The following is a 23,904-nucleotide window of genomic DNA, read 5'->3' on the forward strand; positions in this document are numbered from 1 at the left end:
TAATTAAAAAAAAGAAAAAAAAAATCTCGGAATCATTCCGTTAACGCTTTAATCACAGTATCACTCAACACGACAAGGAAAGGTTCATGGCTTTGTGACCACGGCCGGGCGGCCCCCGGCGCACAGTACAGCACGAACGGAACGAAGTCAGTAGGTCGGGGCCGGCCGGGGGCTCAGCGCCATCCAGTGCTTTGATGCTCAGAGTCCCAACAGGTTCACCTCGTTGTGCAAGTGCTTTTCCGAACGCTTCTCGTAGGAAGGGAACAAGGAGCTGTCTCGCAAGAGCGTCTACTGAGAGTCTAAGTGCTGAGCGGGGGGAAAGGGAAAGCTTCCACCGCGTTCCTTGCGGCAAGGCAGTAAACCCGGCTGCCTCGTGTGCGTGTCTGGGGGGCACCCCCTGGCACCAGGGGTTGCTTTTGGCCAAAGCCACGCGCCAAAGCCTAGGGGTCTGCTATGGGCTGCGACACGTCTCGAGTGCAATTGAATGAAAGCTATGAGATAAATAGGAATTCAGCGAGGCTTTCTCTTGATTCAACCGCGGAAAGATTAAAACTCGTCGTCAGTGCTAACCCAGAGGGGCCGGGAGGTCCTAGCACAAAAAAATAGGAGGCACTAGCTCGAGGAGACGGGAGGAAAACCGAATCGGGAAACAGAAACCAAGAAAAAAAAAAAAAGAAAACAAGAAATCATTTCATGATTTCCCAACCCTCTGCTCCTCACGCCCTGCACGCGGCCGGGAGCAGCCAGCCCCACAGCTCAGCACTGCCCAGCCGGGACCCCCGAGGCGGCTGGCGGCGATGGGCAGCGCTCCGCTGTGGGGCTGGGTGCTCCCCGCCTGCTCTTGCTTTCCAACCCACCAAGGAAATAAATAGAAAGCTCAGGCGAACGCCGCCGGCACCTGAACGCCAATGGAACACCAGCAATGATTGTCTGGAGATGGGCAGCAAGAACAGCAGGATCCCGCCGGGCGCTCGGCATCATCACCACCTCCCTCCTCCTCCTCCTCCTCCCTGCTTCTCGGTCATACAACACACAACCTCAGTATTACACCATTTTGGTCCTTCACTACGTGCTTATATTAACATTATTTCTTCACAATAATGATATCTAATGCAAAACAAAACAAAAAATACTGTTAAGGAAGAAATAAAATAAGAAAAGAATTAGCAAAAAAAAAAATTACAAGTTATTTACAGATTAAAAGAAATTCCATCCGGAGAGGAAACAGTTCTTTATTATGTCCCGTTGGCCCTGTGGGAATGGTGCCCAGGCCGAGTGCTGGGGGGGGACGGGGACATCCCCGTGCTCTCAGGACCAGGTGCTGTGCCACCACCCGTGGCCTCGTGCAAACGCAGGGAGCAGCTGGGCTTGGCTCAGCCGTGGGCACTTTCACAAGGGGACGTGGAAAACCAAACAGGGAGGGCAAATTTTCTCGGGAAATACGCCGGTGCTGCTAATTTACCTTCTGTTCCTTCTGTACCAAAGACAGCCTGGATGCTTTCCTCCACGGGCTACCTAAAAACAGCCTGCTCTTGGGTGCTGACGGCGCGTTATGAAGGGTTCCTAGCATGACCCCCACTTTATGGGTAGCTGTTTCCTTTGTTTTAGAGTGCTGGGATGGGGCTCCCGTGTTGCGTTCCTCCATCCTGGACTGAGCATGCCACCAATTCACAGGCAGACAAACCGCACGCTGCTCCTCTGACATCGGCCACTAGCCCAGTTCTGCCGTTCTTAACCAGACCCAATGGGGAAACCCATGGGAAAACCCATGGGAAATGTTCTTCCCAACCTCACTGGCTCTAAGCACGGTGCTGCCGCACCAGCTCTTGCCCAATCCTTGGAACTTTTCAATTGACGATGCTGCAATTAGCAAATTCTCAGGACACACACTCTGAACGTTACCCAAACAGCCAGTGCTGTTCTTCGCACCAGGTCTCACCGCTTCCCAGTGCTGTAATTCAGCTTCACCTGCAAAGTCACTGCGACAACACCAGATTGTGACCGCGCCGCGGAACAGCGCAAACACGGCGGCACCTCAGGAGGCTGCTTTGGGCCACTGAACAAGAGGAGGAGACTTGGAAGTGATTTGAAATCACTCACGAAATACCTGTGAGCCATTTTAGAGACAGAGAGACGATTCTATTCTTGGCTGTGTGCTTGAATACAGAGCTCGAAGCCCTGATGTTGCTGAAGCTAGGACGTCTTTCTATGAAAACCGACGGCCAACACGCAGCCATGCACAGCCAACCACCCAGCACAACAGCACGAGTAGGACATTTCTGCCACAGGTCCCAGATGCCACCAGCACCAAGATGCCGTCACTGCAGGAAACACCGCAGGGCTGCAACCAGCCTGACCGCCCTGGACCCCCTTCCTCACCCCAATGACTTTGCACCCTCCCCATGAGACCCAATGGCTCCAGCACGAGACCCCAGGGCAGTGCAGACCGAGAGCATTTCTCACTCCGGAGGCTCCAGGTCCAAGCAGAGCTCTGGCTCACGGCACCACAGAGATGGAAAGCGCTCCCCACCCTGCACTGCAGGCACGGACATCCAGCTGTCGACCACCAACCACATGTTTTCGTGACCCATCAGCATCCCAACCCCAGCAGGGCTCGAGGCTGAGGAGCTCTCAGCTGGGACACCGCGACTCACGTTCAGGAGCTTTGCACCATGCCAAGGTGTTTGGCCAGGAACTGAGCACAGGACAGCATTGCTGCAGGAGTACACAACTTCAGGTTCTGTGGGAGGTCAGCGAAATGGGCTGCATTACCCTTCCTTGGTGCAACTCCAGTGGCTCTGCCAGAATTGCACCAGGGATGGGTCTCATTGGGCTCTGTTTCCTTGTTGCCTCCTTATTTGGCTGAGCTGAAGGGATGAAGCTACCCAGCAGTGTCAGGCTCCATCTACACTTTGCTGGCTCAGTGACACCGTCCTGTAATGTCGGCGGGACTGACGATACCGGACCGCACTGCTGCGATTCACATCTTGCTTTATGCTATTCCTATTTCGGTGAGATCCTGGGGCTGTGTGTCAGGGTTATCCAGTTGTGGAGAGGTTCGTTCCGATAAATTACAAATCAAAACTGTGGTAAAAACGCAGGACTGGTAGGTCAGATGCAACAGGTTCCTTTCTCAGCCCAGAGTCCAGGCGCTCCCTGAGGCCCTTGCACCCATCTTCTGCTTGCTGGGGTTTTTGCTGGGGTAAGTGCAGCACCGCCGCCTCCTCGCCGCGACTCCGGCCAGTGCCCTGCGGACCTCTCAGAGGTGGTTGATGGGGTTAAAGGTCCCCGACTCTGAAGCTGCTCCTGCCATGTCCAACCAAGCACCCAGGGAGTTCTGGGAGGACGTGTGGAGGGGAGCGTTCTCAGACAGGGACAGCATCATTGCATAAGCCTGCGGGAGGAGAGAGCAACGCAGGGGACGTGTGAATACGCACGCAGGGTGGGCACGTGGCACACACCTCACACCTGGCTCTGGCCTCTGCAGCGCAGCAGAGGAAGATCGTGCATTTCTGGGACAGGGGTACCACGCTCAGCACAGCTGGCCCCGCAGTAATGCAGCTGTACTGGGGATAATACCAAGCAGCCACCCAACGTCAGCCCCTTGAAGGCTGAGAGCCAGAGCTGCTTGTCGAGTCAACAACTCATCCATCTGCTGCAGGTACGTGCTGGAAGAGGGACAGCCTGGAAGAGTTAAGGACACGCATGCTTCTAAAACTGCATAAAAGAAGGACAGCCCCAAAGGACAGCCCTCTGCCAAGCACTGCACAGAGCTAACAAAGGAGGACAAATTTTAAAGGAGCAAGCTTTCCTGCAGGGTTAGTACCTTTGCCGTATTAGTAACAGGACACACAGTGGCTTGTGCTGGGCAGTAACTCGGAGCACCCTTCTTAGAGGCTTAATGTTAGAGGCAGTGAGTATGACCTCTCCTGCCCAGTACAGTGATCTACCTTCAATGAACAGTTCCTCTGTGAAAGTATGGGCCAAGTATGAACTCCATGAAACCAGCCTGAATATTCTGGTGTAATGAAAAAGCAGAAAGCACAAACGAACGTGCCCCATAGCTCCAGATTTCCCTCTGAACTGCAGCAGGTGCTGAGGTGTCCCTTGGAGGTTTCTGGGTGGGTCTGAGCAGCTCTAGCTGGCAAAGCAAATTGTCACTTGGTGTTTTGCTTTTGGAAATCAGGGAGATAAATGAGGAAGCTCTTGAGACCTGCAGGACTGCAAGCCAAGGCAATACTACTGTCTGTTCCACTCTCTATAATCAAATACAGTGACATTTTATTACCATTTCTGTGGACCAAACTTGACTTTCTCAGCATGTACCAACTGAAGAACTATCTCAAAGTGGAAATAAATAACAGTCGGAAAAAAAACATTTATACAGACAGATAAAAACAGACAGATGCCACTACCATCCTACATAAGCACGTTCTCACGACACAGGGTTAATGATAAATTGATCGGGTGACCTAAAACTGATGCCCACTCCATTTCTTCTCCATTTTTCTGTACAGTTGCAACAAGACACGGTTCCCACATGATTCACTCATTACCATCAGAATTCCTGCTCACTGGGAAGGGAAAATAAGCCTCAGCTGAAGGAGGCCAGCTGCTTGCTAATCCCATAGGACGCGCTGGCAGCAAGCTAGGTAAAATGTTCTGGCATATACCTACCTGGTTTTTAGCCTGCCTGTACAGAGTCTGTTTTATTGTCTCAGAGTCTAAGGTGGAATTAAACACATCTTTAACTTCAAATGCTTCCTCGGCTGCTTTGCGAAGATCCAGCCCCTTCCCAAAATTCGGCATCTGCTCCAAATCTAACAAGCCGGCTTCGTCCTCCTCAATACACCTGTACCAATGACCAGGGGAAGGGGTTGACCTGTTGTTAGCTCATCGCACCGTTCACACGCTAGCGTGGTGCTAACCAGTTCCTGCATGCACGTACATGGGGGTCTCACAAGCCACATGCGTGAGCGGACAGATGGACAGACACGAGAACGACACAAAATGCAAGGCGCAAAGAAAAGGTGGAGAGCGCGATGATGCACGTACACGCATTAGTGTGATGGGTATTTGTGAGTCAGCCTGACCACAGTTCTCTCTGCTCTTCCGTGTGGAGGTGTCCAGTTGCTGTGCACTCCTTGGCACTGGATCAACGTCTAAAGAACACTGCTGTGTTTCCTCTGAGTTGCAGTGAAAACGGGGATGCACTGAGTCTAAATAAGATGCACTCTTTGCATCCTAGGACATTTGTTACGAATGTCAGTTGGGAAACTGAAGCTGAAAAAGGAGCACTAAGCCTACACAGGTGCAACAAATCTTAATGGGGAAGATGTCTGAATATCGCCCTGTTCACTTTTTCCCCGTGTGCTGGTGATTTAACTTGAAGTCAACAACATTTTGCTACAAATAAAACGAGTAGCATGGTACAGCACAGACTGTGTGCATAAGCCTCTCCCATAGCCCTGACCAGTTTTAGAAATAGGCATCATCCCCTGAACTATGGTAACCTGGAAAAGGTCTTTTCTGCCTTGGACCAACTGTTCCCCTGGCACAAACTCCTCAAGTCTTGGATCTACATCTTATCACAGACTCTCCTCTCCACTTGTTTTGTATCCCCCACCATGGTGAAAATGGAATCGGTCAAGTGAATGCTTAAATCAAGCTGGAGATATGGTATGTGGCTTGAAAAATACAACAGTCATATTCACAATCTACCACTGACACAGGGTCAGAAGTCTGGCCCCCCTTGACTTCCCCAAGGGCATGGCCCACCTCACCTTCGGGTGTGGTCAAAGCTCATGGTGAGAGATGTGGGCTCTTCATCTTCTTCATCCTCGTATGCTCCTCGGGGCTCTGCAGTGGGTGACACCGTTTCATCCTGTGACTTCCCCGTCAGGCTGTCGTCATCCTCCTCCTCCAGCTCTTCATCTTCATCATCCACATCTTCCGTTTTCTCGTTTGCTAATCCGTGACACTGGGAGTTGCTGTCGATATCCTGGATTTCTGGCCTGAAATGTTTGGTCAAGAGGGGAAGGAAAGAGAAAAGAAATGAGACCAAATGAATAAGTCACGCATGTTCACTGTAATGTAAGACTGTATTCAATTTATACGCGTGTATGAACGCAAGTATTTAGGGACTCATCTATATTCATATCCATACTATTTAAGCTACAAGGAAAACTGACATGTTTTAGGCAGTTAAAAATCAGCCTTTGCAGTGTCTGTGGGAACAACGAGCATACCAAGTATATACCAACCCAAATGCTTTTCAGACTAGGATTTTGTCTTGTCTGGATTTAAATGATGCTTTTCCATCTCTCAAAATATGACATCTGTGGGACACAGGGCTTTCCTCCTCCTCTCTGTACTGCATTCTAACAACCTCCATTCGAGGAAGCTTCCTCACCGCTGGGTTTGTGGGCAGATTTAATATTCCTCATGTGAACGTGAGGTTTAGAAAATGAAGGCAAAACTCAAGATGTCTCCCAGGCCCCACGTCTTGCCACTTACTCCTATCCTAGGTCACCTTCTGAAAAGACTCAGCACTGGGCTTAGAACTTGCAGTTGATGGCGTTTCCCATTCCAAACCACTACACTGCTCTCTTTTCAGTGTTTTAAATCAAGTACTGCAGGACAGAGGCTGACTGGTCTTTGAACCATGTTAACAATGCGTGCCACCAGGTCATTTTCTTTGCTTGTCTACCTTTTATCTGCTAACGTTGAGGCTTGATTCATCTCACTATTTGCAATAAAATTTCTGATTTCAGAGAAATACGAATCCTCTTTCTCATCTAAAAGTGCATGGTTGTCTGACTCCGAGTTGGGGGAAGAGGCACTGGTCCCAAGGTGGTTTGTAATGACTCCAGAGTGCTGGCTCACTGAGTGGGAGAAACAAGAAAAGAGAACAGGAGAAACAATCAGATACTGTCAGAGTTAAGAGGAAAAATAAAGGAGGAGCATTATGCAACAATCCCCTCGCTATACAGTCAGGTTATTTTACAGAAGCTTATGTTTTCCAGACTTGAACTACAGAGCAAAACAGATGGTATTCAGCATTTACGGATGGTATATACAGTTTAAGAACCACTCTCCATCGTTCAGCTGCCTGCCTACAGCTCTTCCATAGCAATGCTGGTCGCTACCTGGAACGTTCTCGTGTTCGTGCTTCTTAAGGTGTCGGTCCAGGTTGGTCTGCTGCCCAAAGCACCGGTTGCACAGGTGGCATTTGAATGGCTTCTCCTTGTTATGGATGTTTCGAACGTGCCGCTGGAGGTTGGAGGAAATGCTGAATGACCTGTCACAGTATTTACACCTGAAAAATAGAAGCAAATGCCAAAGAGTGCAACGTGAGGGGAAATAAAGCACAAAAATCTGACTCCCAGAAAACCAGAAAATGTTGGTCTATAAATCTTTACGCGGCTGAGGAGCTGGAACACACGAGGCATTAATCATTCCAGACAAATCTGATATTATTGTTACTCAAGGAGCACAAAGAAAGGATTAGGATTAATTAAGAAGCGAGCCGTCCAAACAAATAAGAATTTTAAGCAAAATAATTACTTTTTTCCCCCACACACGAATGTCAAGAAACAAAAGGTGAACTAATTCATTCCACATTTTGCAGGGGAAGCAGGTGAGATCTGGCACGGGGGGAAGAGAAAGAAGGGAGTTTAGAACTATAAAATCGTTACTATCTAGCACATCCCTACATGACATGCTTATGGGACATATGGAAAAGCCTACATTTATTCATGAAATTCCTCCAGATACAGGCAGCAGAGCCTTCAAGATAATTATGGCTGCTATCATAGTCCAGCAGCTCCCAAGAAGCACAGCGTAGCTTCCAAACAGAGTCAGCTTCACTCCCGTGGAGCGAGTATCTGGTTTGCTCTGAACTACGTGCAATGTGCAGAGCCAAGCCGGGATATCTGGGGAAACTGCCGAGGGAAGAAGTGTTCCTCTCTGAAAAATCCCTCTGCAGGAGCCACGGCAGACCATCCAGTGCTGGATGCTGGTCCGTAGCGACCTTCCCCTCTGGACCCAGGCTCCCCGCAGGACTTTGCTGCTCTGAGCTCCGTGGGCAGAGCACGACTGCAGAGGGCGGCTTTGAGCCGCAGAGCGGAGCTCCAGGACCGAAGGTAGAAAGCCAAACTCCTCCGAATCAGCCTGATCAGATCCCTCTTTCAGCACATCACCTCTACCTCAACAAAGGGGCTTTGCTTTCCTCACGGTTCTGCTACCGAAGCCCTCCAGGAGAAGAACCCTTCTCCGCACAGAGCTCTGCAAACCCTGTGCGCTTACAGGACAAAACACAACCGTTCCTAAAGCCCCCTCACTCCAGGACAACACCACTTCTTTCAGCCCCGTGTAAGGGCAGAACGTGTCCCACCCAGCTGCATCCCTGCTCCTCACGGCACCAAGCTGCAGGCTCCGGGTGCTCTGAACTCACACGTGCCCTTCTTCCCTTCCCTCTCTCAAGCACCAAACTGGATTTGCCTTGACAGTGAGGATGTGGGTGTGTTTTCCCACAAACATCACAGATTCATAGTACAAGAAGGGGCTGCCAGTGTGAAAAATCCACGCCGTGAAGCACACGCACCATTTCCAGATGTGCTACAGCTGTGATTTTTATTTGGTCTCTGAAACCAAATTGAGATTATTTTGGGGAACAGCAGAGATACATTTATGAAACACTCTCTCTCTTCTCCTTATGGATTCCATGCCCGCCTCCGAATTTCCTACTGTTAGACCGTTGAAAAAAATATTAAAATATTTCAAATAATGAACCTTTCATTATGATTCACCTAGGAAGAAAGCAAAACCTCTTGTTAAACCACAGCTTTCTCAGGCTTCCAAAGTTTCCTCTCCTTCCTAGCTAGCGACTGAAAGATCAGATTCTGCAAGCTGCCCCTCAGCAGACTGCAGCATCCCAAGCAGAGCAACACCCAGAGTCCTACAGGAGCAGAGGAGCCCAGTTCCAGCAGCACCGTGCCCTCCTCTCTATCTCCAGGCACTTCAAAGCAGCGCTGGCAGAAGCACGGCGCGAACGCCCCGGCCCCTGTCCACCCATTTATTTAGATGTTCAGGAAGTCTTTGAAAAGTTCCCTTTGACAGGTCCTCGCTCTTAACTATGAGCTATGCGGGTCCAGGCTCAGATGCAGAGAGAGGGGATCAAGAGCTTGTTAAAAAAATAGAAACCAGAGGGGCAGTGGCAAGGAGCAACATCCAACGTCTGAGCGCAGGGACGAGGGCAGCGTTATTTGTGGTCCCAGAGGGGTCGGTGCTTGGATCTCTGCTGGTTTCAATCTAAATAAATGACCTGGGCGGAAGGACCAACTTAAACACAGGGAAGAGGGGAGCACAGAAAGAAGCCGTGTTTGCTTGGTAAAAGAAAATGAGAGAGCTTTGTGCGGAGCCGAGCGCGAGCTGCGGTGCCACGGCGGACGTCAGCGTTGGTTGTTAGCTTCAGCTTAATGCAGATAGCAGGACGCGGGGGCCCGAAAGGAAATTAAAGAAAAACAAATCCAAAACAGACGTCGCGAAGCACATCTTTATGGGAGGAATCGCAGCCTCGCAGGCAGGGCCTAAGGACCGGGTGTAATTCAAGAATCAATTAGAGGGCATCCTGGAGGGATGCGGGAAGAAAAGCCTTGCTGAAGTGAGCAGCCGAGGCCAGGCTGTGTGCAGCCCGTGATGCTGCTTCCCCAGCTCCGGGAGCTGTCCTGACACCCTTTCAAATCTGGTTTCTAGGAAGCACAGGGCAGCCAGGTATTCCTCATGCTGTCCTTTTGCAGCACTGTCCTTTTGAAGAAGGAATGAATTAACCGCCATAGCACCCGTGTGCTATGGGTTCCTACCTCGTATCCTTATTAAATAGACACCGAGCAAGTGTAGGCAGCTTGCTAAAAAACATGGAAGGGTCGGGAATCACAAACACTTAAACATCAGAAGAAAAGTTACAAGAAAGGCATCGATAAACCACAGAAAAGCCCCGACCTGCTTCTACCTGCAGGATGCTGGCACTTTACAAGCAAGCTAACGTTGGAAATCTCGGCTCTCTGAGAGCAGAGGAGAACTGATGCTAATTAAGCTCTTCTGTAAACGCCGCACGGACTCTCAGGAGCGCTGCTCTGATGCGATGCTATCCAGAAGCCAGCCCTCTACTGCAGGAAAAGCCCCACGCACGGGCCATCTTCTGGGAGAAGACCAGACGAAATAAGCGCGTGTTTGGCTAACCTTTGTTGAGTTGCAGGTCTCCTTTTTTGGAAGAAAACGGCACTGACAAACTCTGAGTAACCGGGAGCGAGCGCTGGACTCGGACGGGGCCGAGTGGTGAACGTGCAGCATTCATTCAAAGCCTATCACACAGCAACTGAGAGCCCCGAGCTTCCAAAACCTATGTCTGCTTTGGAGAGGGTTTTTTTGTTTTTAATTTACCTCATGTCTACGCTCTAAATCCTCTGTACGGAAAACAAAAAGGCTCTGAATGCACCTGGGATCACAACGTAGAAGAAAGTGGCTTCTTCAGTGAAACCAAGCATGCAAATGCCATGCGTTGGAGCAGATGGCCCATTGCTGCCCGTAGGTTTGCGTTTCTCTCTGTAATAACCACGACACCGGCTTTGTTGCAAACTTACGACTGCGTGTGGAAGTACCCTGACATGACAACCAAAGCTGACATTGGTTCAGCTGCTGCTGCTGCTGGACAATGTGCAAAGCACTGACTCGTGTTAGGGAAAGCGCAGCGCTTGGTTTTGAGTGAGCTCTCATTTCATCCCTCATTCAGTTCTGCCGAACGAGTACAGCTATGTATCCTAAAAAGCAAGGAACCAAAGCATATTTCTGCCAAAGTCTCTTTTTTGTTTCGAACCTGACTGCAAAGCAGGCAGAGAAAACAAAGAGCAAAACAATTCCGGGACGGGTGCTCCTCCGGATCTCCACACACTCCCCCACACATCTATTTTCTCAGGAGTTGCACTGAAATCTGAAAGGCTGAGGTGAATGGAGTCCCTTTGGGGGAGCTCGGTGCCTTTTTGTTTTGATCTGCGACTCCAGGCATCTCCGATACGCGTTAGGAAAAGAAGAAAGGAATCCAGCCAGCCCCAGCAGTTCCTTTCCTGGCAAGCCCTTCAAACCAGTCTGGTTTGCAGAGACATTCAGCACCTTCAGCTGTCCTTGAGACGAATGGTTAACGTGAGTGTGAAACAACACTGGAAATCAGACCGCTCCTTTGCCAGCATACATCTAAATATAAGTTAAGCGCCTATCTTCAGGCTGCCAAGCCGGATTATTTTTGGCTGGTACGCACAATATACAGCCCGATGAATCACTGTGTGTAACGCTACGGGGCCGCAGCACTACGTTGGCACAGCTTTACAGAAAGGGGAAAAACACACAACAAAACAAACCCACCAATGCAGAGCAGCGAATGAGCAGCGCGGCGGGGAAGGGGATTTCTCTGGGGGTAACATCACCTGTAGGGCTGCTCTCCGGTGTGTGTCCGCAGATGCCTCGTCAGGTTGGCTGAGCGCGGGAAGATCTTCCCACAATACCTAGACAGCAAAAGCAAAGCCACTGTCAGTGCATGAACCACACCGCTGCCATCTCTGATGGGCGAGCCTGCTGCCAAGCACCTGAGATTTGTACAGATCTCTCCCCTGCTCCCTGTTGGTCACTTATACAGAATCTACTTGGTTATCCTCAGAATTCAGAGAATTCGCCTCCAGATGAATGCTGCGGGCTTGCACTGCTGCTGTCAGGATATACTGCTGTGAGTCTGACAGTCTGCATACAATAAGGAAATGCAGCAATAGGAAATAAAATAAGGAACCGCGTTCCACAGTAAATCTGACTCACAGCAAACTCAAAAGGAAGGGAAGTATAAATAAAGATGTTAATTGGGAAATAAAATACTCAGGAGGAAAAGCTACGTTCTGTGTCTGGGCAGCACAATGCTTGACATTGGGGAAGGAAAAACGAGTTGAGTTTCTTAATTTTGGAGACATTTGGATGTCCTTAAGACGGATGGTTAATGCGAGTGTTAATCGATAACGAAAATCCACGTGGTAATTGGCTACTGTATATCTAAATTTAAGCTGAGTCCTTCTGGTAGTGGGAAACCTCCCACTTCTAACTACCCAGCTGCAAGCTGAGGCCAGAGGCAAAGCAGAACATCAGAGATGCATCAAACAAAGTCTGTGCCCACTCAGTGCCCCCGAGAAGGGTGCAGGGAGAGCCAGCACCAGAACCTACTTGCAGCTAAAGCTGTGTGAGCAGGCACAGATTCCTGTTCCCTCAGGGCTATGCTCTGACACAAGAGCTTTTAGCTGCAAGGGGTACGTGAGCATTTCTGCGGATAGAACTGTCTTTGCAAAGAGCAGCTTAGTGCTTGCTGCTTTTAGAACTCCTTTACTTTGCAAAGCTGAGAGTGTGCTACTTTTGCACTGCAAACTGTGGCACTAGCTACCACCCACGAGAGACTTGGCGTGGAAGAGCCCTGTTGGCTTGAGAATCTCCAGATCTGCTCTCGAGGTTATTCAAGATTACAAAGAAAACAGAAGATGCCCGTTTTCCAGCAGACAAAACACAAGCTATTTCAGAGCAAGTTAGTCATCGGCGTGCTCCGTTCTCATCCTGCTGCTCCTCGTTTTCCCTCCTGCCCCTGTGAGGACGGTGGGGACGTCCACGTGGGGCTGCTGTGCTCCCTTACCTGCAGGTGTAGCGCTCCTTGCCCTTGCGCAGGATGGGGTCGGACAGCGTCGGCGGCGGCGATCGGAAGTTGAAGGGGTGATGTGGAAGGGGCTGCAGGGAAGTGCCGGAGTCTGCCTTCATGGCTGCAAAGCTCTCCAGTTTCTCCGTCATTGTTTCTATGGCTGACATCTGCAAGTAGAAGGCAAGGCCTCGTGTCAGAGAAAGCAGGGAGCGAGGGGAGCTGGGCAGGAGGCAGAGGGGCCCTGCAGCGAAGCTCAGGCTGAGGATGGAGCGGGGCCACGTGGAGTTTGCCCGGCCGAGACATTTTAATTACATGTCAGGAAGGTTGAGGAGCCCGTAAAGGTGATGGAAGGAGGAGTGGGAGGTGGCCGAGCTTCCTGCAGGGAAAGGAGAGCCCAGCCAAGATAAAATAAAAGCGAGCAGTAGTGGGATGAGTTACGGCTCTAGGAGGGCTGCAGGCTGCACCTGGAAGTGCAGACTATGATTCTATTCTGTGATTCCAAGTCCCATTTGGGTGGGAGCAGCAGGCACGCAGGGCTGGCGGGGTGGCCCCAAAGGAAAGGCTGCTGTTGCCCTGCAGCTCTGGGACCCAGCAGCAGCCACAGAAACACTGGGGCTGAACACCAGAAACAGGGAGCAGGGAGAAACCTGGAGAGATGGGAAAAAGGGAAAGCAAAAAAAAAAGGAGAGAAGAGAACTGGAAGGCAAAGGTCGTGCACAAAAATCCTGCCTAAAAAAAAAAAAAAAAAGCCAACCAAAACCCACTTTTACTTTCATTAAAGCAAAACAGGAAATCCAAATCCAAGAGAGAACAGCAGCTCAGAGGACTCCACTGACATCTCCAGCGTTCAGTTTTATGCACTCTGGAGAGCACTTTTGAGATACCCAAGCTGAAAACAGGGATAAAACAAACAAGGCAGCAATAAAGCTGCCTCCTTGCTGCGGATGACATCAGCGGGAAGGGAGCGATGGGGGCAGTGGGAGCCTGAATGGAGGCAGACAGCGAGCGGGGAGACGGCGAGCAGCGGAAGGCAGTAGGAAGCCATATATCAAAAGTAGATGCTCTATTGTACAGGAAGGGCTGACCTTTTGCACGTTTACACTTTATTAAACTGGGCTCGGGGGGGGGAAGAGAGAGCCAAGATATTGTTTAAAATGTATGACTATAAAGAAAAAAAAAAGTTGTCTTAATCACCAAAGAATACATTGTAGAAGGCTGACAACCATTCATAAGCCGTAAAAAAGAGGAGCAGTAAAACCCATTTCTCGATAATAGATCCACAGCCCCTTAGTTGGAGGCTCCCAGCCCATGATAAATAGTAAGTAATACTTAGCGCCAGCCACTTGAAAAGGTTACTTGATCATTTACAGCAAAAGCTCTGCCCCAGCTGCCAGTCATGTAACAAAACCATCACGTTAAAATGCTATCCGGATCTTTCAGAGCTATGCCACTCAGCCCTTTGCTGGAGTACCTGGAGATATCTTTTGTTGTGCCCTGTTCTTTAGGCACTTAGTCAGAGATGTTTGCTGGCTTGATAGCCCTAGGCTTATTTTAAAATTCTAAACACCGGCCATAGCCTCTCCAGTGGTAAAGGCACTTTGCTATTTAGGGAACAACTGCTTGGTTAGAATAAAAAAGAAGGGGAGAAGAAAAGAAACTTAACAGGTGAGAAAAGGTTTTTCCATTAAGTTATCAAAAAGTTATCCCGTTTATTTACGCTGTCCAGAGTTTCATTTAAAATAGACAATGTACGAATAACCCACGCCACAGCAGAGAAGCTACTGTCTAGGACTGGGTGAGAAGCGAAAGCTGCCTGGAATTCACTGTAAGAAAGCAAGCATCATCCTCTGAACGCCCAGTCTTTCCCATGGCTTTTGGCTGGATGGCACCGCAGCGAGGACCCTGTGTGAGGTGGGGGAGTTAAGGAACAGCAGGAAGGACTGAGAGCAGGCGTGGGCTTAGAGGGGGAGAAACACAGGGAGGGGCCTCCAGCTCATCTGCTATCTGAACATTGGTTCTAACGAAGGAGACAGAAGCAAGAGCTACTGAAAAATGCAATGCTAAGGAAAATATCCAGGATAACATTGGATGGAGATCTGGGAAGTCAAAACCTCACACATTCTCGAACCAGTGAGCTGCCTTCATCCACCTGTGGTCCTTGGGACACCTGATCGGTTTGCAGCATGGGAACAGCCACCCTCGAGACCAAGTGATCATTATGCAGTGGCCTCCTTCGTTAAAAATTAGTTATCAGGAAGCTTCGGGCTCGAGCGATTGTGAATTTTAGGCCATTCCGCGTGATAAGCCATTAGAGATAACCAGACCTTCCACATCTTTTCATTGCCATGGGAAGAGGACGTGGTCAGGATTTCAGGAACAATGTGAACAGCCTTCCACCCAATGCCGGCTGCTGCCCAGGGCTCCTACGTTTCTCATCGTCTCGTTGGGTTCCTTGCTGCACTAGCTCCTCCCTGCTATCAGATTCTTTACAGGCAGATATCCCCACCATTCTAACTCACACAAACACAGGATGTTCCTGGCCAGCCTGTCACCATTATCCAGCCTGCATGAAGGAAAAATCGGGGGAAGTTATTAACCAAACTCAGAGGCTGATGCAAAACAATGAAGGAACTAAGTTTAGCCGTGAAAGCAACCAGGGCCCAGCTTTCACAAACCTGCAAGTTATTAATCTAAGGTGGGAAACGCTATCAGACAGGAACAATGCATGTGAATGCAACGAAGAGTACAGGAATGGGCAACCAGCTCCACTCCCAGCAGGGGGACAGGGATGGCTGGGGGCTGCACATTGGGCAGTATGGGGCAGAACCAGCAGCAACATTATTCTGAAACAGGGAATCACGAGCACAGAGAGTAACACCATTTTGGGGAGTGTTTAGCTATCACTTACAAGATAAGCATTCTAAGTAACCGCTGGAAAATTCTGGAGTTTCCAGTTGGACCCTTGGGTGAAAAGAGTCTGATGCGAGCAACCTGCTTGCTCTACTCCATCTCAAAGCTTTGGCATTCAAACAGCACCGAGTTATTACTGCAGGGCTTTACCTGGGGGTGGAACAGCAGCGGGGAGGGTCGCAGGTACTTCTCCTTTAGGGCACCCACAGGGTCTGTCACCTTCCGCTTCTCCACCCTGCTGGACAACAACACAGAGGGTTACGTACCTTCCAGGGCACAGCAGCAAAGGCAACAGCTGAACACTTCAATTACACCCACGAGGCTGCTCTCCCATTGACACATCTCTTCCCCCCTTCTATTGGATGCTACTGGCGATGACCCACACGTTACCCACAACAGGAGCTGGAAGCAGCATGAAAACAGAGCCCCTCCTTTGGGCAATGCTTTGTAGCCACCGGGTGATGACAAAGAACTCATTCTGCTCTTACTACGCAGACCCAGTGCCCCTGCTACAGTGGTTTACAGGCCACCGCTGTGACGAAGTGTCACAACAAAAACTGTACCTGCAGCAAAGCCCTGTTTTAGTGGGAGAAGCTCCGGAGTTCACGGCACAGAAAAACGTTCTCCTCGAGAGCGCAGGGCCAGACTTGCAGCCCCACGTGCGCCGCGATCACGAGGTGTTTCATATTTATTTCCTCCCTTGCAGCTGAGATACAATTTGCATTGAGCTGTTCTGGGAAGCGTAGGTGGGCAGCGGTTGGGAGCGCCCGAAGTGGTGGGGGGTTTCTAAGCGAGTTAGCAAGCTCTCCTGATAGCGCTGTGGCCCCTTCAAATAATCCAACCCCGAGCACCTTACTCTGCAGAAACAACCCTAGGGCTCCTGTTTTTGGGAAAACTGGCTTTGCTTTCACAAGATACCCTCCTTGCAGGAAAGCCATGGCGTGGAAGCACCCAGAAAGCCAATCAGCAATGTCCTCCATGGGAAAGCGGCATGAAAGCAACCCCAAGAAACGCAGTTGCATCTTCGAATCCCTGGAATGGAGTCCACCCCCGTTCAATCTAACTACGTTAGCCCAGCACAAATGAGAGCAAATCATTTTGCCACGTTTCAGCCGATTGGTGCGCGGCTCGGATTACCAAAGAGTTTAAAACAAGAGTCACGCAGAGCGCTATTTAGCAAACTGTATTGAATCTGCATTTCATTTTTCTTCGGTAGAAGAAAAGAGCAGAGCTGGGTTCGCAACGCACCCCTAATTACCGTGCTTCGGAAGGAACACGAGGCCGTGTGCTCAGAGCTGCAGCAATCTGAGCATCTTTCTGCCTGACACAAGCAAAGGCTGCTCACGACTCGTTGGCTGCGCCGTGCCACGACGCGGGGTTAAGCCGATCTTCTCAGCCCAGTGCCTGAGAACGTTACCTTAACGAGGCCGAGCTAAAAACTGCCCAAACTGCCCTGATTTCAGGCTGTCTGGCTGCATTAAATTATATCACCGGGAGAAAATGTCAAGGATTTAAGTGGCCTTTGGGAGAAAATCGAAGGAGCCAAACGATGTGAGAGAGTCTGATAAAGAGAAGTTTAGAAACAAAATATGCCCGTATTTTTCTGAGCTGGGACTTGGAAGCTCGGCTGTTTAGCTCATTACATCAGGAGTCTGATTCACAAGCGACTCCGCCGCGGACTTTCTATTTTAATGTATGACTAAAACTGTACGCGTCCCGGGGAATGCAGCGAGCGGTGCCCCCGTCCTTCCCCCCCATCTGTCTTCTGGGCCTTTACGCTTTTCCCGGGGCTGCTATTTGAATTGGCAGCTGCTTTTGCAGCCCGTGTTGTTTTAACATTCCTACTGAGACTGCCCGGAGGTGGCAGAACCCTCCTCTTAACTCCCAGTTTTTGCCTCCTTACCCCACGGATCTACTTTTTTCCCTGCATCAGTGAATACTGGACTACGTACACAGTCCCTTTTTCCCCTTCTTCCCCAGGAGATGCCCACGACAGGCCCACGTTATGCACCCCAGGTTGTGACGCAGCCCTTTCCATCACGGATGGGCAGCGTGTAGGCTGTGACAGCGTCAGCCCCGAGAGCTGGCACAGCGAGAGCCGCTCTCCCAGCAGCAGGCACTGAGGGCTCACTAATCCTCATCTCAGCTGACAGCTCCTTGGCCCCGGTACGCATTGACATCATTTTTTCCCACAGTTATCAGCCCTCCAACAGCAGCGAGGCAGTGACATAGGTGCTGTTCCACCCCGCCATGAGCAGCAGCGCCCGCTCCTTTGAAGGCTCCAGTGACCCATCCTGGTGCTGACACCACGGCCCCGTGGTGACGCTGAGCCTTTCCAGTGCTACGAAACCACGACTGCAGCACAGGGCTCTGAACCATCACCTGCCAGCAGCCTGGCACCACCAAGCCCCGCGCAGCCCTGCTGCATGCTAACTCCAGCAATACCCATTGGTCTGAGCAAGAGCTGAGTGCCCAACTGGACATGGAGCCCATAGGTCAAACCTGCGGCTACGAAGCAGTTCACGTGTCCTGAGAGAGAATTAATTAGCAGCCAGGTTGAAATGGAACTGGTTTGGGCTGCCTCCTTTCTAAGAACCAGCCAATGCTATTAGCTGGGTGACAGCTGCATCCCTGGGCAGTGACGGCAGCACCGCATGCAGGCTCACTGCTATGCTCCTCTTCAAACGCTCACAGCCATTTCCCTTCAGAAACAGACACAAACCCCTCCTGTACATCTTCTGCATTCATTCTTTCTGGAAGCTTAACCGGCACCTGGATAACCTCACCTACACCCCTTGCCATGCACAACTTGCTGTAGGCGTGACACAACGAATCACGCCTTCCCCCAAAACCCTCGGTGCAAAGCGGAACTAGAAAACCCTGCACATCTTTTAAGAAGAATACGTGCTCTGGGAGAATCGAGATAACGCGCTGCCACGTATTTACACAGTACTTGCTGCTCTAGACTTAAAAATGTTTCAAAAGGCTGTGTCTGCAACAGCAGTTCCTAGGAACTGAATAAGGAATTATAAAGAAAAAGGGGGGATGGGGAGAAAAAAAAAAAGGTGAAGTGGCTCACAAAAGGCCATCAAAGAAGTGAGTGGGAGAGCTGCATTTGCAGACTCCCAGGGCTCCTGACTCATTCCCAAGCCATGAGAGCCCAGGCTCTGAGGCATCTGAACTCTGCATTCTTATCAAATCAAACCTCTGGAATTTCCCCAGCAGAAGTGCCATCTTAGCGTTGGCTCGTGGGAGAGTCCTTAAATAGGTCAAGTTTCTTCTTTATCAAAATAAGGATGTGTTCTTTATACATATTGATTACGACTGCCCCTTTCAATTATTCAGCCCTTTCGATTCAGAAAATTCAGCGTGCTGTGACGAAGGGCAGACAAGCACTGCCAGGCTGTATGGACACACTGACTGTATCAGACCTGCACTGCTCTTTCTGAACAACCCACATCCACATCTACCCCGAGTGATGATGCCAGCTAGAAAATGAGCTCATTAGAGGAAACAATTAAGGCAGGGTATGTTAATACCTGTAGATGGGATCCATGAAAAAGGGTGATGGCTTAGCGTAATGCAGGGATGGTTGCTGAGGCAGCTGGGACTGGGAAATCTTGGGTAAGACTTCACTTGCCATTAGTTTTCTCTCTCCATAGATGTGGTTTTTCCGTGGCTCCCTCCCTCCGTTCTGACTGGCTCGGATGCGGTTGCCGATGCTCAGATCCAGTGGCTGTTCCTCCCCCGAGGACGGGGCTGGCAGGACCTTCGGCGGTGGCAGGATTGGCTTTAGCTCTTTTGGCTTTGTGGTGAGATCGAAGGGTGACTCCGAGCTGGTGCTGCCCACTTTGTGGAGGTCCCTGGGTGACTTTGGTTCTGCCTTGACCAGCAAGTTGTGATTGAGGGTTCGCTCCGTGAAAGGATAGAGTGAATGGGGGAAATTGGGGAGGAACTGAAACGGAAACATGGAATGATACGGGAGCGAACCCATCTTTTTCTCCTGCATCCCCATAAAGCCAGGTCCAAAATACTTCTCTGCGATGGAGGCGATAGCTTTAATAGAGTCATTAGCTGCCCCTGTGGTGGGCAGCAGGTGCTCTTCTGGGGGAGGAAAGAAGGAATGCTGAGAATAGAAGAGAGGGATCTCACTTGTGTTGCCGGTGGAGCTCGCAGACACAGAGCTGCTGACAAAGTCTGGCTTGCTCTCCATCTGTTTGCTCTTATCTTTCGTTTTGTCCCTGTCGCTCTCTGCATCACTGTCCAGGTCAGAGCCGGTGCCAGTGGTGGTATCCAGGTCCGTGCCCGTGGTTGTGTTGACGTCCTCGAAGTCGCTGCCATCGGACATGTCGCTGTTCCTGGCTTTTAACTTCTCCAGGTAGGAGTTCTCCAGGCTGCTTTCGCATTTCTCCTCTGCCGAGGCGGCCTGGTTGCTGTTGCTCACCGCAGAGATCAGGGGAAGTGCTGGGTTCCCGAGGGGGCTCGGAAGCTTTGCGTCTTGGGTGTGGTTGAGGGGACTTTTGAGGAGTTGCGTGGGTGGTAACAACGGGGGCCGGGGGTATAGAGACGGTGGGAAAATCCCTGGGAATCCCGGAGTGAGGGCAGGGAATGCAGGGGGGGCAGGTGAGAACGGAAGACCCCCCGGGTGGGGACGGGATGGAAAATAATCGTTAAATCCCAAGCTGGCATGGTTGAGGTTGGGAGAGGGTTTGGATTTGTCCATCATGGAGGTGGGCGTTAAGGGGAGGCCTGGGGCAAAAATGCCCCCGGGGTTGTAATGGTTCTTGCCCTCGCAGAAGCGCCGGTGCTTGTTGAGAGAGGAGGTAGTGCTGAACATCTGGCCGCAGTCCTTGCACTTGATCTGGGTGCGACAGTCCGCGTGCATCCGCTTGTGACGGCAGAGGTTGGAGAACTGCGTGTAGGATTTGTGACAGACCTCACCTAAAGCATCAACAGAAACCAACAACAAAAGCAATATGAAATTAACAGGAAATGGTACGGAGCGAGTTAAGAGCTTTCTTTAATGCCATTAAGAGTAAGTAACCACTCCGTGGGGATGTTCCGTAAATGCCTTGCCAGCCAGAGCTCCGTGCGGAGGGGGAGATGTTGTATTTGTTGAATTAGTACGGCTGGCAGTGCTAAGCTAACACTACCTCACCCTTCTCTTTAATGGTCTGTAAATACAGAGCTTTCAAAATGTGATTTTTTACGACCGCTTTCACCTACAGACTTTGCTGGTGTGGAAGGAAGAGCGTAAAGGAGGAAGAAAAAAACTCCCACCCAAACTTTTCTATATATCCAAACACTGTAACTTTTTATTGTCTAATGCCTCTTTCAACACAGGAATAAATTCTACTTCTGAGTGAATTAACACACTTCTTTCACAGGAGAACTGCTGTTATCACCAATTTGTAAACATGGAAACTGCGACAAAGAGAGGGAAGGCGCATTGTGCAGGCGGGCAGGCAAGGACCTGAACCCAAATCCTGCCCACACTCAGCCCTCAGACCCGTGACCGAGCACTCCTTCCTTCCTCCCTCCCTCTCACTTTTACTGAGAGGCACATGGAAGCCTGACTTTCCCTCTACTTCTTTTCTAATTTCTAGGATTGTCATTGGTATTTGAGTATCGCAAGACAGGTGAAGGGCAGCTCTGAAAACATAAGAGGAAGCCTTCTCTATTGAAACTCAAAGCAAAGATTACTAAAATTGGACAAATTGGCCATTTCCATCGAAACGAGCATCCCAAAATTCAGTGGATCATCACCGTGTCCAGCACCCGTAGGGACTGCGCTTGCCCAAACCCTTCCAAGAGTAAGGATACCTTGTGTAAGCTCCCTCCCAAATTGCTACCAATTTCTGAAGAAATGCCACATTTGGGTGGATTTATTTAAAAGATGTTTGCTTATTTTCCTATCCAGAACAAAATTTCCCCTTTCTAACTTTAACTGCCTCCCCCTGCCACGTGCCAAGGGATGCTGCATCGTGGCTTGCAAGAACACACACTCCAGTTTACAATAAATAGTTAATCTGCTTCAGCAGATGGTATCACAACCGAGTGCACTTTCTGTCAGTTTTCACTGGCTCAGTGCTGTGTTTGTGCTATTTTTTGCTGTATGCATTCGCAATCGTACAAGAAAAAAAAAATGTTATGCTGTATCCATGCAGCAAAAAATTGTGAGAAAACAGAAGATAACAAAAGCAACGTCTTCCAAGAGAGCTGGGCTCTTCCATTTGCCACAACAGGAAGAGTTGCTACAGCCTCCTGATGTATATATACACATACATCAAAGTTACTTTTTTTTTTTTTTTAAGCTGGGCTCAATACTAGGGGAGGGAACACAACAGAAACCACCCCAAGTTCCACTGAGCAGAAAACAAAAGCCTTCCCAGGGAACCCTGCCTCACGGCTCCCCTCAAGTTGCTAATGGATTCCATATTAACGCATGTGACTCCACCTGGTACATCTGAACCAGGCAGCACCGGCCTCAGTTGCTTTACACGCTGATTTAGACTGACAACTCCCTAATTCTTATGAGGTGAGAGTGAGGAGATTATGAGAAGAAATCATTCATCTCACTGCGGCAATACTACGAGATTCAAATTATCTCTTTCATGTGCCCGTCATCAAATGAAAGATTGCATCAAAATGAGCAATAAGAGCGTTTTTTCTTCCTCCGCTGACACCCATCTGATTATCTCAGAGCACGCTAATGAAACGAGTCTCCCAGGATACCCCTGCATACTGTTCCCATTATACCAACAGGGAAAAAGGCAGAAGTGGGTTCAGTGCCTTCCCTACCGTAACATCAAAGCCTGGAATCAAACCCAGATCCCGCTCTGTGCTTTAATGGCACTTTTTGAAGAGCGTCAGGAAGCAGTCCCTAAAGTTTCCATGGCTTTGTTGTGACACAATCCACTTTTCTGCGCAGTTATCCAAATCCCATAGGTGCTGTGTCAATTAAAAAAATATATAACCCCAAAATGACAAGAAAGGAGACAAACGGCTCTCGAGGGAAAACCCTTCTTCAGAAATATTCCTCTAAAGTGGGCACTAAGGACACGGCTAATCCGCTATTTATTTGGTTTCCAAGCATAATCTAGATGAAACTCGCAGTAAATAAAGAAGGAAAAATAAAACTCTTAAAAACTCATCTCTGAGGCTGCTCCAAAATCTGCACCATGGCTACAGGGTCGGAGGCACCCCTGGAAACACTCCGGGCAGGCTGCGCCAGGTGTTTATTGATGTCACCAACACGAACATTCAAAAATTATTATGGGGAAAAAAAAAAAAACACAAAAAGGAGAGAGAAAGAAAAGAGATGAGAAAATGGCATCGCTGGGACTGCTGAGAGACTCAGCTTTTAACTTGTCAAGAAAGTCAAAAACTGCCACGAATGTTTACTGAAAAAACAGGGAGCGTGCAAAAAAAATAAAAATAATTCCATCTTGTGCTCTGACCTATAAAATTACAGCGGCTGCTGACAGAGGGACAGCTAGAACTGGGGGGCCCCGCAGGATACGTGCAATTACAGCAAGAGCCGGGGCTCCGTGATGGCCATGACAACTTACATATGAAAGGTTTGACAGTGCTGTGAATGTGCTTGTGCTGTTTGAGGCCAGACGAGGTGGCAAAGGTTTTGCCGCAGTCCGGGCAGGCATGGGCTCGCGCGCCGACGTGCTGGGAACGGATGTGCCGCTGGAGGTTGCTCGGGTCGGTAAACACCTGCAAGAGAAAACGCCTTCAGGGCGTGGAAACCAAGCGGGAAGGAGCGGAAAGCGAGGCTGCTGCTGGCCCTGATCAACCTGGTTCCACGGTGCGGGATGTTCCCCAGCCATAACCCCAGCCCCAACCCCGATCCCAGGGCCCTCCCAGCAGAAGCTGCCGCACCTTAACGCAGTTTTCGCACTCGAAGCGCTTCCCGCTGTCGTGAGACATCTGGTGGCGGATCAGGTTGGATTTCCAGTTGAAGGCCTTGGGGCACTGGTCGCACTTGTACTCCCGCTCCTCGGTGTGGATCACCATGTGCTGCTCCAGGCTTGGGAGGAGAGACACGGCCGTGCGTGCGGGGCCTGCAGAGCCAGGCCTGCCCCACACACCGCTCCAGATGGAGCAGTGACCCACGCAGACAAAACAGAAACTGCTCAGGGCTCACGGTGGGGGCAGGAGCGGCCTAGGCCCCCCCACCACAGCCACAGGAGCCGTGAGCAGCCCAGCCGCACCGAGAGCTGCGGCCATACGCGCGTTTCTGGTATTCATTTCACAGATGGAAACTG

The 23,904-nt window shown here is 50.1% G+C and overlaps 1 protein-coding gene across 12 annotated transcripts in view; it reads right to left on the minus strand.

The window, feature by feature from the left end:
- Positions 2,975-23,904, minus strand: part of PRDM16 (PR/SET domain 16) — a 338,929-nt gene continuing 317,999 nt past the window's right edge. For 8 of the 12 annotated variants that reach the window (XM_021417561.1, XM_021417564.1, XM_021417563.1 and 5 more), the window contains 11 exons: positions 23,519-23,666; positions 23,200-23,353; positions 19,168-20,578; positions 15,779-15,866; positions 12,716-12,885; positions 11,481-11,558; positions 7,149-7,318; positions 6,710-6,884; positions 5,784-6,014; positions 4,678-4,852; positions 2,975-3,394 (listed from right to left, as the gene is read on the minus strand). In XM_021417561.1, the coding sequence (XP_021273236.1) occupies positions 3,260-3,394; positions 4,678-4,852; positions 5,784-6,014; positions 6,710-6,884; positions 7,149-7,318; positions 11,481-11,558; positions 12,716-12,885; positions 15,779-15,866; positions 19,168-20,578; positions 23,200-23,353; positions 23,519-23,666 (2,935 nt within the window). In that variant the 3' untranslated portion in view covers positions 2,975-3,259. The remainder of the gene's footprint in view (positions 3,395-4,677; positions 4,853-5,783; positions 6,015-6,709; positions 6,885-7,148; positions 7,319-11,480; positions 11,559-12,715; positions 12,886-15,778; positions 15,867-19,167; positions 20,579-23,199; positions 23,354-23,518; positions 23,667-23,904) is intronic. The other 4 variants (XM_021417567.1, XM_021417566.1, XM_021417565.1 and 1 more) reach the window with 4 other exon arrangements.

The sequence above is a fragment of the Numida meleagris genome, chromosome 20, assembly GCF_002078875.1.
Source record: "Numida meleagris isolate 19003 breed g44 Domestic line chromosome 20, NumMel1.0, whole genome shotgun sequence".
NCBI lineage: Eukaryota > Metazoa > Chordata > Aves > Galliformes > Numididae > Numida > Numida meleagris.